This window comes from Athene noctua, chromosome 1 (genome assembly GCF_965140245.1).
Source record: "Athene noctua chromosome 1, bAthNoc1.hap1.1, whole genome shotgun sequence".
NCBI classification, from domain to species: Eukaryota; Metazoa; Chordata; class Aves; order Strigiformes; family Strigidae; genus Athene; species Athene noctua.
In genome coordinates, this window is record NC_134037.1 from 241122115 (window position 1) to 241137957 (window position 15843).

The 15843-nt window shown below is 38.0% G+C and overlaps 1 protein-coding gene across 2 annotated transcripts in view; it reads right to left on the bottom strand.

Moving 5' to 3' along the window:
* The window catches only part of B3GLCT (beta 3-glucosyltransferase), a 69743-nt gene that overhangs the window by 41180 nt on the left and 12720 nt on the right, over nt 1–15843 (bottom strand). For both annotated transcript variants that reach the window (XM_074914598.1, XM_074914591.1), the window contains exon 4: nt 7975–8084. In XM_074914598.1, the coding sequence (XP_074770699.1) occupies nt 7975–8084 (110 nt within the window). The remainder of the gene's footprint in view (nt 1–7974; nt 8085–15843) is intronic.

Sequence of the window (15843 nt, forward strand, 5' to 3'; positions counted from 1 at the left end):
ATGTGGTTTACAGTACACAGCTATTATACATGAAAGTAAGTATCAATGGTGAACCATAATAACTATGTTGCCAGCTGATCTGAAGAAGATTATTTAGAATGTGTTTAAGATAGGATTTTTAGTACTGTGGCTAATAAAATTACCATGTGAAGTGAGTTTTTACTTAAAAGCAACATCCTTCTCAATCAGAACAAATGCATAAAAACATTTCAAACAATGAAATTAAGCTATATATGGGGTCCTATTGATTCTTTTATTATTAGCAAACAGTCCTTTCAAAATCTATAAAGTCTATTTTAGCACTGGATGATATGCAAATTCCATGTGTCACACACACAAATGGACGATGGTTTACTTCTGTCTTCTGCTCTTCTCTCTCTTTAGTCTGTGGAAACAATGTAAGCTTACTAATCTTCAACTTTTTATTGTAATATCTATGGACATTCTTAGCCTCACAGCAAGTTTAAGCATTTCCACTTCTTACTAGATTTTTATATGCACAGACAAGTAAGTCTGAAGCATCTTTTACTGACAGCAAGTTTGAGACCGTCATCTCCCTAGCTAACTTAATGTGATACATGTGGCAGCAGGTCCCTTCCCCCCACAGTATCTTAGCAAGTAAACCTGAAATATGGTTTCTAACTAAGGAAGAAGACAGGGAGAAGGAAGAGGAACAGCAAAGCAGAAAGAAGCTTCCACAAGACAAGGAATTTGGTAAATGTACTTCCAGTGCTAGTACAGATGCTCAGGAGAACTTACAAGAACAGTATCAACAGGTACTGATTTTAAGGGTTTAAATCTGATGATTCAGTAATTCTAGTCTCACGTATACTTGAGAGCAGTGAATATGGCTCTCTATTCAAAGATGACTGAGCAATTTTAACAGAGCAGACAGCAGTCACAATGAAAGAGGAAACTTCAGATCCATCTCTTGTTCTTTACTAAAAGATACACCTTAGTGAAATGGCTTTGTTCAAATCCTACTGTGTATGCAGAGATTGCTGCAGAGGAGGCTGAGAGAGGCACCTTTGCCTAAAGCACTTAAACTTCCCAATTTCATGTATGCATTTTGCCCTGACATGAGAAGTCATCTCTGTGAGGTGACAGGTCCTATTTTCTGCATAAAAAAGCCAATGCAGTTGCCATAGATTTGGCTGGGAAAAGGAGCTATATAAAACCAGTATATAATGTGTAAGACAGGGCTGAGAGGAGCCCATTTGTCACTACTAAAACATTTAAGAGATCTCATTAGTGCAGAGTCATCCAGCTTCTACAAATTCCTTCAAATCTACTGAATATCTATTATGGAAAGATGATCATACTCACCTTCCAGCATTACAGTGTAGGTAACATTTAGTTTCAGTAGTTAATGGGCTGGGCATCAATTTTGCTGATAATAAAGCCTAGTAATAGTCAGAAGGGTTCTGATACCTTTGCAGAATGATAAGCAAGGGCATATCAGAAAGTGAGAAATCAAACAAGTAAAACAAAAAGCTAAGAGAACAGCTGGAGGAAAGCAAAGATAAAGCAGAAGTCAAATCTATAAACTCCTGCAACATGACCTCAAAGACATTCAAGACAACTCTGAATTACATTTTCAAAATTAAGTAGTAATTTCGTACACTCTTCCTGAAACACATTCAAAAGGTTTGATGATCAGAACTTAGAGGCACCTCACCCTTTAACAGACCAGAGTTCAGAACCATTTCAGAAGTTGAGGACCCAAATATTGAGACCCCAAAATGAGCAGTTGAATTTTAAAATGCAAATCCTAAAAGAAATGAAGCATTATGAAAACAAACTATGGATATCGGAAAACTAACAAATGCAGATGTTAATATGGATAAGGAAGGGAAAATATGAACTTTATACACTGACCACTTAAATGCACACACTTACTAGAGACAAGGTTTTTATACTTAAAGCTCTACCCTCATAACAGAAATGAAGTTTTATGGACAGACTTGGAAGTTAAGTATACATACGAACATTTTGGATAATGTTACAAATAGAAGTCAAGCAAAACAAAGGCAAGGGGGGAGAGAAGAAAGGTTGGATAAAATGAAGGTCCAACTAAACTTTAAAGAGGAATCTGAAAATGAGAGGAAGTTTGAAACACTACATTAACACATCAATTTAATTTCTGTCTTTTAAACAAGAAATCTAAACTGTGCAAGGTACAAATATGCAGGTTTAGGAGAAACTTCAACTAGTATGGTAATATCTAGGTGTTCATTCTCTAAATGCCAGATATTGTTTAAAGGCAAGGGGCAGGGGAAAGAAAAGGACAAAGAAATCTTGTTTCCATAATTTTCTATTCATAAACCAGAGATAATACAGGGCTTTTAGTAGTTACTACCGGTAGTATCATGTGACTCAAACAGAAAAAAGCATCACAAGAGCAACACATACTGTGTACTATGATGCTCCAAAATTCTGGACAAGGATTTGTGTGGTTTCAGGAGGCTACCAATAATGGCTGGAACTTCCTCACTCTCTTTCACTCCAATACCATGTTCCCTAATTACTCTAATTTTTTCAGTCCAAGAGGGATCCCCTGCAGGTGCTTCACTTCTTCGAGAAAGTAAGAGTGCCAGATACTCCCGGTACCCCACCAGCGTCTCTGTCCTCGCCACAGGGCAGCGCAGGACTTGTCATCTCAACAAGATACTTTCACACAGTCTATTCCAGCCATGTGCCAGATTCATCAGTTTGCTGTGGAAAAAGTCTTTCTGATCACTAAAATACTAGGAAGACCTGGGCCAAGTAGAGTGACGTATAAGATTAACATCACTGATGACATGACAATATCTTCCCCAAGAGCTCTGGCATAGACTGGCATCTGATCTTTGTTGTACAAAGACGGAAAAACAATGGAAAGCTCATGGAGAAGGTATGCCAGAGAGCCTTGCTTTTCATTAAGTCAACAAAAGCTTTCCTCTGCCTGGCAAGATAAACTCTTACATATTAAGGAATGAGCATTTTCAGAAATAAGATAAGCACCTTTCATGAGGCTATGGGACTTATTCGACATGAATAAATCCTTGCAGAAGAAAAGAAAGCTGTTGCTAGGAAGGAAACAGATTGCACACTAACATTTTACTACCAAAAAAAAGCCCCCTAGCTCTAATAACACTAGGAAATAAAATAATTTGAAGTTATGCATAAAACATAGCTGTTCAAATTTTAAAAAGAGTTGATCTTGATGTTGTAGAAAACCTTGCCATAAAGACAAACTGTTGTAGATGTGGAGATGGATAGACAGGACAGGATGTCGCCCCACACTTCACTTAAATATAATCAATTAAACCTTGTTAAAACTGCAAGATCCAAAAATGAATCATCTTATCAGTCTCAGCTGGAAAGCAGCTTCCATGGCATGGGAAGCCATTACAGGAGGGAGAGAAGAAACAGGGTTTTCAGACCAGAATCTAGAATCTGAGCAAGTAATCTGAAAGTTGAAGCAACAGATATATTATGGATTGCCCTGCACTTATGGTATTAATTTTGAAAGGTCTCAAGCAAATTAAGTCTACGAATATTTTGTCTAAATATAGAGAGCGGTTTAAAAATAATTCTGTTGCAGTGCATCAGCAATCCTTCAACTAAATTTTATAACCACAACATTGTTAACATGCATGCGAGCTTTACAGTAGCAGCTTAGTTCAGACCTACTCCAAGAACCACTGGGAAATTTTAACTATAGATCTTGTTGTAGGTCGGGAAGAGAAATTACGCCTGTTCATCTGTGGAATACAACCAACAAAGAATAAAATAAGGAAAGAACCACTACAGCCCAAGAAAAACCTAGACACATTTTCAGAGTTGTTTCCATCATAGCCTGATATTACTTAAAAATGTCAGGTGAGGTATGGATGTCAGAATTCATCATGGAAATAGTATAAAAACAACAACACATGAATATTTAAAGAAGCTTTTGGACAACAAAACTTCACCTAGCTTCACTCCAGTGTCTGAAATCAGATGTGGAAGTAGAGCCAGGAAGAACTTCAGAAAACATTAATTCACCCAGAAAGGGAATGCATGCCTCACTGGCAAAATAAGAAAAGATACAGTCTACAAATTCCCTGGAAGTAGTCTCTCACAGATGGCCAAAACATGAGCAGGAATAATTTGGAGACAGATAATTTCAGATAGGAATATGGTGATGGCTTAACACATATACATTAAAATTCAAGCAATTACACTTTTCTTTTCTCTCTCCAAAACTTTAACAAAGAAATCTTCCATATTATTGAAATAATGCAATGCCGCCATCCGTACAGCCTAGGCAATTAAAAATAACAGATTTTCAAAGGACATATGCCATGTCTAACAACAATTGGCACTTTGGCAACAGATATTGCGGCCATGAATCTAATGACATAATAGAACAGAGCTGAGATATGCACCAAGTGGCTTTGATGCTTTATAGATGCAGCAGTTAGGATACTGAGTTACAGTCAATTTGTGTTGGAAGCAGAAAACCAGAGCCTTCTGTAGGCATGATCCTGTAGCATAACAAAGAGACTGAAGTTCTGAGGCACAGACCACTGGCACAGGCCTGCTGGATTTCTGATCATTTTTGTTCCTGCTGTGCTTCAGGAAACAGGATTTTGCAAAATCATTTGAAATAAACAAGAAAACAACGGTAGGATGCTCCTAACATTTGTCACCTATTTTCACATTAGTCAAACTGGAAATTGTGAGATTGACAAAGAAACGATATTATGAAATTTAATGAAGACATTAACTAATGCAAGTCAAGCAACGTAATATAGAGGTTTTCTATGTACAGTTCCACACTTTTGACTGTACTTTCTTCTTTTAAACTGATGGTAGCAGTCACTACAGTGATGGTCCTCAAACTCACAAACGAGCAATATTCCCCTTTATGTGTAGGGATAGTTTAAATCTGTGAAACTTCATTTCTATGAGGTGGTACAAAATGTAGGATTTTGCTCAAAACAAAGCAAGCCTAAAAGTGAAAATACTGCAAATTATAATTACAACACTTCTGCAAAATGGAGGTCATACTTCACATCACCTATTATTGATATCTAAGTATGTAATACTCATTTTCATTTTCCATACTCCATGGTATCAGTCTTAAAATCTTATTCTTACATTCTAGGTTTCTTGCATTTTTTTACCTCCACAGTGAATAGTACTAATTTGCTGTATTTCTTTTGGATAATGTACACAGGATACCATTTAATCTCTAGGCTTTTCAGGAAAAATAAAAGTTTTTGGAACATAATGAATTGGCTGAGGGTGTACAATATAAAAACCCTCAAAGACAAAAAAGGGCATACTAGACCTGTTTCCATAAAAAAATACGAAGACTTCTGTCTTCATAACAATGTCACTATCCCAGGCAATTAAATAGCATTAACTACATCTAAAACAGTATTTCAGACAAAATCTATAATTTTTCAAAAACTGTATTTTACTTGTTTTCTAGTCTTAAGTGTAACAGCCAAAAATGTAATCATGGTTTTCAATTTTTTTTTAAGAAGATAGAAACAGAACAGTGCCAAATACTATCATTTCACACTCTGACAGCTTCCTTATTCTTATCTGGTGTTTCTTAGGAAGGCCTAGATTACAGAGCTTCTTAAACACTCAGAAATCTCAGAAAATTAAGAAAATTGGTAAAAAACTCACAGAATTTTCTTTATGGCTATGTTCTAACTTACGAGTTTTGGTTAATATTCATTAAATCGCTATTGAATATGCTTTTCAGCATGAACACAATACTGACATCTATTGGTGACCGGAATTATCGATTAGTTTCACATGAAAAAAAAATTTTTAAGTACACAGTGAAAGAAAATAAATGGAAAATTACTTGTAAAGATTAATGTAAAGTAAATATGAATGTCAGTGATTTAATGCATTTTAAAGTAGTGCAGATATTCTAGTTTCATTAAATAACACAGATTTAGCAGCTGGCTGCCACTTCTAATTTTAGAAGAGCAGAAACTAATAACTAATGAATCCTTATGGACTAAACAGCTATCGTTTCGTTCTGTAACAACAGGCAAGTGAACCTGCTGATTCAGCTGATCCAGTCCTTTGTTTCTATACAGCAGTTGTTCTTTAAAACACAAGGATTTAACTTCCTTTGCCAGCAAGTAATAATTTCATATATATTCTTTTTAATGAAAAATGTGACCTTAAAATGTGCAGGACTTCAGAGAACTTTCGTCCCTTCTCCATAATTAGTATTACTGGGTCATGCCTCATAGTGGCCTACAGTGGAATTGCGAGTTGACAAAAACTACCAAGACATACCAAGTACATGCTGGCTATGCTCTTTTCTTCCCCCTGTACATTTCCTCTTTTCCCAAATTTCAGGTACAAGATTTTAGGTCTAATGTATTCCTATCACTGCTTCTCCAAGATGCCATGTTTAAAAGGTACCTCCTAATACTGCAAAAGCATTGCTATTTCAGCATTCGCATAAATGAATCTCCTTAATTAGACAATGAAGTTTTCTAAAAGCCTGTTCAATTTGCTCAAAGCAGAACTACTCACAAGTACAACTCTTTGATAACAAAAAAGATTTTACCTCTCTTCCATAAAACATGCCTATATTCCTGCCTCACTGAAACTATACTTCCACTTACTGGTCTTTTCATCATTCATATTCTACAACATCAATTACAGAACTCAACTAAACCCCTTGTTTTTAACAACTGAAGCCATAATCCTCTCTGCACACACTGTATCTGAACACTTGTCTCAATCCCAAAGAGGACTCTGAAAGAGTAGAACTTCGCAGACCAAAGTCTGTTCACATGACTGATTTCATTAAGGGATTAAAACCTGCATTTAGAATGTATTCATTTAAAACAGGTTTGACAAACTTGGGATAAATGGAGCCTAAAACATCCAGGAATCTGATTTAGGCACTCCAAGGCCGAGATACATAAGACAATTTAAATCAGACTTGTTTTTCCTTTACCACAAAGAACCTGGAATTGAAAAATAGGTCAAATAACCTCCCAGCAAGCTACTTCATATCAGGGGATGTATGCCCCTCTTATTTCTTATTTTTATTAAAGGCAAAGAAATTTTAACACTGTTTACATACACTTAATTTGCAACGTAAGTCTCTTAAAAACCTCTATAGGCTGAAGCTTTGTAGGCTAAATTTCATAGAGTGCTGAGTCAAAACCAGACTTGTACAACATGTGGCTCCCAGGCCAGCCTGGCCCACCAGCAGGTGAGAGGCAGAAAGCTCAGTCTCCAGTGGGGTTTGGCATAGCAGAAGATTCACCAGCCTTGCACAGGGTGAAGGCCAGGAACCGAGCATGGCATGATGTGTTAACGGATAACTGGATGAAGAGTTCAGGCCTTCATACTGCACTGTGGTCAGTGGGTGCCAGAGGAGCAAGGAGTAGTTAGGGAAGGGACTGCACTGGGGGAGGGAGTGAATACAGACGCGGGCAAGAGTGACATGGAAGACTACTGCTGTCATAAGTAGGGAATCCTGTGCCAGGATTTTAATGTCCACCAACATTGCTGCTCTACTGCCACAATGCTACAGTCGTGCAATGAAATTCCAAGAAAATCTACATTACAGCACCTTCATTGGCTCTAATAAAATGTATTCACCTAAAATCATTCTAATTATTACGTAAATGAATATAATGAAAATCGACACTAGTCATATTGGAAAACTGTTCTTCGAAGTCTATTTTGTTATCACTTTTGCATTGAATGTCATCTAAACAAAACCAACTGTTTATACAAAAAGGTAGCTAGTTCAAAATAAAATTATTTAGTGACAAATCACAGCATACAAACAGAAAAGACCCACTGAAACAATTTTCTTATAAGCACACAGAAGACAGTTGACAAAAGGAGTAAAATGGATTTGAAAAAAGGCACAATAGAAAATTATATTTTTAGTAAAATTAGAGAAAGCATTCATAACAAGGTGCAATCTATATTATCTAAACATACCTTTCCAAGGTCTGCAGCCTGTTTTAAAATATCTCTTTTTAGGTCTTCTGCTCTCTTGGAATGAAAAGAATTACTTTGACTCTGGATGATAAACACAATTTCTTTTAATTCTGTGAACCAGAAAATAAGAAGATTTAAACACAAAAGAAGTTACTTTCAATTTTGCTCCAAAGCTAGTGAGAACCCAGGTGTGTGCATGTGAATCTATTACATAGCAAGCTATGTCTTTAGTTATATAAACATTTCATGAAATAGTAAAAAGACGTAATTTAACACACACACACAAATTCCAGAACAGTTCTTATAAGGATTAACATATAAAAAGCGTGACATGACTAGAAGACCTGAAGCAGATCTTACGCCCACAGTTAACAGTAGCCACATTCACGAAGCTGCTTTTTCTTCTATACACCAGCAATCCTTATAACCAGTTACAAGGTATTAGTCATAGACCAGCATCTCCCCCCACTAGGCAATGCATGAACATGAAATGGAAAAGATGATTCCTCAAGAGAGAGCTTAAAACTGTACCCAGAAACAAACATCAAATGTAGAAACACTCACATGAGGACAATGAGGTAATACTCTTATTTAACAGCACAGCATCAACACCTCACATATCTTCACAGCATTAAAAGGCACTATAGTTAAGAACTTTCAACAGGGTAGCAGACGGAGAAATTTAAAAGCAAATAATGAAGTAGCTTTGCAAACATTTATGAATAGAACAAATTGCTTACAGGAAAAATACAAGTAGGTGATGAAGTAGATATAGCCAAATTTTCTTGATGATAGTAGATAGAATAACCCTGCAGCACTTTGAAAGCAAAGAAAACCAGGCAGATTTGATCCCATCCAGAAGCAGAACACAGCAGAGGATCGACAGAGAACGTGAAGGTGAAAGGAAGAGGACAGACGCCCTTTCCAAAATTCTTACAAATTTGACCTATGCTGTATAACCTACCCAAGTCCATAACTAAGTACCAATCAAGGTACAAGATGAGGAGAACTGCACAATATTGCAGTTTCTGTTTGTTTGGCCAGAAAAGGAAGAACTTTTCAGATACTATGCAGACAGTGTGCAGTCAAGGAAACTCAGAATATAACAACTTAAGAGATCCAAGTCAATGACCAGCAAATTACTGTATAAGGAACAAAAAGAAGTTAGTAATACTGTTTTCCAGTGTTCAAGGAGATAAGCAGAGGACATTGAGAACTGCATTTAAATTCTGTCACTCAAGGTGACAGATCAAGCATAAGAGACAGCAGACTGTAGTTAATTCAAGGAGACAGCACAGAAAAGGCTGCTGAGCTAATGTTTACAGATGACATCACTCCAAGACAAGACAGTACCAAAAGAAAAGAAATTGAAAGTCCCATGGGATCTGTACAGAATGTCAAAAAATGTGGAGAAGGAATGAAGTGCACACCAATAAACTTATATAGTAACAAAAAAAGATGTAGGAGTCAAACTTCAGAAAAGCCAAGCTTCAAGACCACCATCTTTAGCAACATCATGAAAGCTGACAGAGAAAATAAAGATACAAAACCACTAGGAGAGCTTTCTAAGAACACTTTCTGGTATTCCATTGAAACCAAACTTTTGGTGAGATTCAGGAGATGTCAAATTGAAGACAGTTCAGGATGAAAGTGCAGTAGAGAACTAGAGTCATGACTAACTGAAAGCTGCCAGATTTTACTACAAGCAATGTCTGCAGAGACAAACACCCCAAGGATGGAGGACCTTAGAGGAAGCACATGAAGCTTTTTGTCAGGCAGCAGAGTATTTCAACACTTTAGTAAATCTGCAGTACAGTATAAATTCAAGGTTTACATCATGCAATATTTATTTTTAAAGTGTATATTCTTGCATCGTAGATCAAGTCAACCTAAAAATCTAAGAGATCCTAGTGTCACATCCAGATCTTGACCTGTAGGTTAAAAATGCTAATTTGACAAATAGAGTAGAACGAGTGAGGAACAGTGGAACAAAGATGGAGAATAACCGTCCAAAGAAGGAAAGAAGTAGTCTTAAGGAAAAAGAGTAAAACTGAGCACATGAAGAACTATCACAAGAAAAAACAGTGACAACAAAAAGAGCATTAACCCCAAATGTCTGTGCTAAAATTATGAGATTACCATTTCCAAGACCTGAGGATCAATTACATTCCTTTGTTCCTCTGAACAGTTACTCATTAATTTAGACCTATAACAGCTCAAAGCTGCAGTTAAATGTTTTTCTACTTTTCCCCTGATATTCTTTTCCCGCAATTTATTAGCTTATTCACAAAGACAAACTCTGAAAATGTCAAACTGTGTAAGGTTTCTGGTGATAAAGTTGCAGAGATGGCATAAGCATTGACATAGATATCAGTTTTGATGGTACATTTTTCCCACGCAGTGTTCCTTCATGCTCTGACCCACCAAACAAACTGCTTAAAAAAAACCTACGCACAATAAAAACTTCTGAATAGCAGCTATTTGCTATCTAGCAGAATATTTGCTAGATTTCCTGTGCAAAAATTAGAATTAGTGCAAAAATTAAAATTATATTTCAGTGAGAGTCAAAGGGCTAAATCTACATGCACAAAACTGAAAATATCCTCAGAGGTAGAAAGCAAAAACTACACTGCTTTATATAATTACTGTTTTAGTATCAGTACATTTACAGATACACAAGCAACTGAATTACATTCAGTTTCATTTATGGTACATTTAACAACAGCTGTGATATCCTGCAATAGAATACTTTCTAAGAGTAATCTAACACCTACTTTGGTGTTACTGCTTTAATCTAATGGAAAGAGTTTCCTCTACTAAAGCACTTTAAAATAGTTCATAAAAATAAATATTCACTGTATTAAAGTGTCAACAGAAAATAGGTGTAATTTCAAACACGTAAGTTGTTTCTCAAGCTAAGAAAGTCAACCAAACAAGACAAAGAATGGAGTCTTTTCGAAGATTAATATCCAAAATAGCTACTGATACAGAGTCACAGAATCACAGAATTGTCTAGGTTGGAAAAGACCTTGAAGATCAGCCAGTCCAACCATCAACCCAACACTAACAGTTCCCAACTACACCATATCCCTCAGCGCTGTGTCAACCCGACTCTTAAACACCTCCAGGGATGGGGACTCCACCACCTCCCTGGGCAGCCCATTCCAACACCTAACAACCCCTTCTGGAAAGAAATGCTTCCTAATATCCAGTCTAAACCTTCCCTGGTGCAATTTGAGGCCATTCCCTCTTGTCCTATCACTTGTTACTTGGTTAAAGAGACTCATCCCCAGCTCTCTGCACCCTCCTTTCAGGGAGCTGTAGAGGGCGATGAGGTCTCCCCTCAGCCTCCTCTTCTCCAGACTAAACACCCCCAGTTCCCTCAGCCGCTCCTCGTACGACCTGTGCTCCAGACCCTGCACCAGCTCCGTTGCCCTTCTCTGGACACGCTCGAGTCATTCAATGTCCTTTTTGTAGTGAGGGGCCCAAAACTGAACACGGTGATTGAGGTTCAGCCTCACCAGTGCCAAGTGCAAGGGTAAGATCCCTTCCCTGTCCCAGATGGCCACGCTATTTCTGATGATACGTGGATACTTTATTTCTCTTGTTGTCTCATTTTGTCTTTCATTTCCCTAAGATATTTACATATCTGGAAAATATCTTCAACCATTTCAAATGCTGGAAAGATGATGAAAATTCACATTAAAAAAAAAAAAAAAGAAAAATTGGGAAACAGTAACACCGAAGACTTCCCGACTCTTACCACAACCATGGCTCACTGCTAAACAGAATGGAACCTTAATCAACTTTTAACAAGCCATTAACAGTAACATGTTTTACCAAGTATACAATGACAAAGGGAAGGTAGAGTAAGGTGACATTATAGTAAGGGTATGCTACAGGACACTTGACCAGAGAGACTATGTAGATGAGGCCCTCTATAGACAGATAGGGGCAGCCTTGCATTCACAAACCCTGGGCCTCACAGGGACTTCAACCACCCTGATATCTGTTGGAGGGACAACACAGCAGGGCACGAGCAATTCAGGAGGTTCTTGGAATGTGTCAATGATAACTTCCTTCTCCAAGTGATAGATGCGCCAACAAAGATAGGTCCTATGCTGGACCTTGTTCTCACCAACAAGGAGGGGCTGGTAGGGAATGTGAAGCTCAAGGGCAGCCTTGACTTTAATGACCATGAAATGATGGAGTTCAAGATCCTTAGAGCAGCAAGGAGGGAGCACAGCAAGCTCACTACCCTGGACTACAGGAGAGCAGACTCTGGCCTCTTCAGGGATCTGCCTGACAGAGTACCATGGGATAAAGCCCTGGAGGGAAGAGGGGTGCAAGAAAGCTGGTTGATATTCAAGGATCACCTCCTGGTTGAGAGAGTTGGGGTTGTTCAGCCTGAAGAAGGTTCCAGGGAGACCTTACAGCAGCCTTCCAGTACTTAAAGGGGGCCTACAGGGAAGTGGAACTCTATCAGAAGTGTAGTGATAGGACGAGGGGTAATGGCTTTAAACTGAAAGATAGATATAAGGAAGAAGTTCTTCACTGTGCACTGTGAGGGTGGTGAGGCACTGGAACAGGTTGCCCAAAGAAGCTGTGGCTGCCCCATCCCTGGAAGTGTTCAAGGTCAGGTTGGACGGGGCTTTGAGTAAACCTGGTCTAGTGGAAGGTGTCCCTGCCCATGGCAGGGAAGTGGAACTAGATGGTTAAGGTCCATTCCAACCCAAACCATTCTATGATTCTATGATCCTATGCAAAACAGTCCTTTGGAATTACCACAAAATCAGTTCAAAACATACCAATGGGGAAATACTGCTACTTGGAAGATAAGCATTACTGTATAATGACCAGCATGGATAAACTATCTGTATGATTTTTCTTTGCAAGGTTTGAAAGGTTTATTTACCACAAAAGGCTGTTTTAATCAACTCAAAGCTACTGAAAAAAACCCCAAACACATTCCAGGAAAAAAAGGAGGGAACAATATCCTAGAAGAACACATGATGATGATGATGTTGCCTGCTAGCCCTTCTCTACCACTCAGAGGTTAAAGCATTCACCAAGGATGCAAGAAACCCAAATTCTCATCTGTGAGGCAATTCGGGCCTGAATGTACGTCTTTGGTGTTCCAGGGAAGTCTCTTAATTTCCAGGCTGCAAGTATATTCTGAAGTGGGTGTGGTGGTGCAATTTTTACCCCTCCCTGCCCTCCTTGCTGGGCTGCTTGGTGCCAGGTGTGATTCCATCCACATTCCCCCAAGCCATACACCAATCTATGGAGATAAGGACTGATAACCTTGAGGAGCCTGGCTCCTGCCCCTCCTAATTGCTTGGAAAAGGTTATAATGGCCCATCATCTCCTGATGGCCTGACACACCTGTGCCTGGGATGTGATCAGATGGAACAATAACAGGGTTGCATGTTATTCAAATTCTTGTGCAACTGCCGGAAGGCACCAGATAGTATTTTACAAAAGTCAATTATCTTGGATCCTATAAACTGCGACCACCAGAGAGGCCCTTTGAGCTCTCCTGGATCACAGCGGGCCTGTGACCAGCATCTCCCTTGAGCTGGGACGCCTCTCAGGTATCGTCTGCTCCAGATGGAAGGCCAGGGCGAAGTCCCCCCGCTCGAGTCTCAATTATCGCCCGTTGAGGAATGCCAAGGCATTGTGAGTATTTACTCTAAACTCGAGAGGGAAATTTTCTTTGAGCTAACTTCTATTTCACCTGTTTATTGGTGTGTGTGTGTGTGTGTGGGTACGTACCCTTACCCTTGTTCCTGTGTGTCTGTCCCTTTTGTGTTCATTTTACCGAATCCAAACCCCTTTGTTTCTGTATTTATATGTCTGGTTTGTGTATGCGCATGTATATATGTGTATAAATTAAGGTACCATTAAGTAAGTTAGCGTGAATATTGTCATTTTAGAACCTGAATAAGTCGCTTTTCTTTCTAAGTAATTTTGTATTGACAAATAGTTGCTAGTTATTAATAAATCTAGATTATTTTTCTAAATCATTACCGTGTCAATACTTTCATCCGCGACAGTGGGTTTTCCCAATTCCCTTCTATTGTTCTAGAAATGGAGAAGAGTGAAAATTACTCCTTAGCTTCCTAATTACCTAACTCTCCTGAAATAATGGGCATCTATAACCATGTCTCTGACTCACTGAATGTTTAAACACATCATTAAAAAGGTAGAACAAGCATCAACAGAAAAGACAGAATTCCACAATGATTTATATACTTCCCTGGAGTATGTGTAACATCATGCAAACCATTTCCACAAAAATTACAGTTATAACTATGACTTTAAAACAACCAGGATGAAGTCTAACCACTGGCCCCTAAAAGGTAAAAGAACATCCCTGACATCTTTGCAGCTATGTTAATGGTACTTAAATCTAGTTCCTCTTTTTTTTTTTTTTTTCCTCTAAGAACTGATGGAAATTAAATTGTTTAAGGCTAAATGGAATATTTGCACAATGAAAATGCAGTGAGAAAAGTAAAAAATGTCTCATTATTCATTCAGACAAAAACTAAACTGTAGAAGCACTGCTGCTCTAACTCACAAACCAGAGACTACTACATAGGCCAGAAAACTCAGCTTCCAATTCAAGTTTAAAAAAATTAGGTCACTTGCATATTCTGTAGGCCTTCCCCTCCTTTTATGTTAAGTCAAAAATCAACCTGAAACTCCAAGTCAGGATCTTTTAATTCTTGTATTTTAAGCAGATTATTGCAGCAGTTATTAAAAGTAGAGATAAGTCTTTTCTCATGCTAAGAACAATAATTTGTAAATGTGTATACATAGTTATTGGGATCTTCCTGGGTTAAAGGTAGTGTATGCATACATATATATAGATATATATACAGACACACAATCTCATCTGTGTGTATATGCTTACTTATTTACCATATATGCCATAAGCATTGTAATATATCTGTTTATAGTCTGCAGGAGAACTGAAAGCCATCCTAACTTCAAACACTCTCTCAATACAGTTTTTCTGATATTTCTATTTCCTGAATTTTACTAAACTGCTTACCTTAGTAACATCCAAAACCCCCCCTGAAAATCAATTCCAAACATACCACTTGTTTACTTTTTGAAATTAGAAATAAGAGTATCCAGTTCCTCAAGCTGCACACCCTTTCACAGTTTTGTAATACATGTTGTTTACCACTTCAGAACTCATGATGTGTCTTCACACTTATTTAACACACACAAAAAAAGTTCATCACCTACGCATTTACTCTGATACTAAAAAAAACCCGTATTTAAAACTTGTATGTGGTTCTCACCTTTCCACCCAAACTTCCCTCTCTAATTCCTAGAGAGCCTAGATAAAATGCAGAATTAGGCCAGGCAGAATATTAAAAGGATAGAACTTCCAAATATACTTTAGATCCTTTCAGAATATTGCATGTATTTGCAGATAAGAAGTATAACATCACAATATTTGCAAGAATCATATAAAAGAAAACCAGCCTCAAGACTACTTCATTCTTCTCTCATTTAACATACACATTATTCCTTGAGTTTCCAAAGAAGGCAAAATCATTGTACACTAGCCTGAAATAGCCAGTGCCTCACTTGAAGAGATTTGCTTTTGTTATTCAGAAGCTGAAAATACTGTTGGTGAGCAGTATAGCCTACCCTTTGGGAACAAACACACCCACCAACAGAGTACCTATACATCCATCTGAAGGGCGAGACTTTTTCCATGGCATGGCAATGATGACCCAACACTGGTAAAACACACCACTTACCTTTTGGCTGGACTATAACATATCCATGCATGAAGCACTTTGCACACCAGCCAATTAAGAAAGCCACATCACATTCTGGGTACAAAGC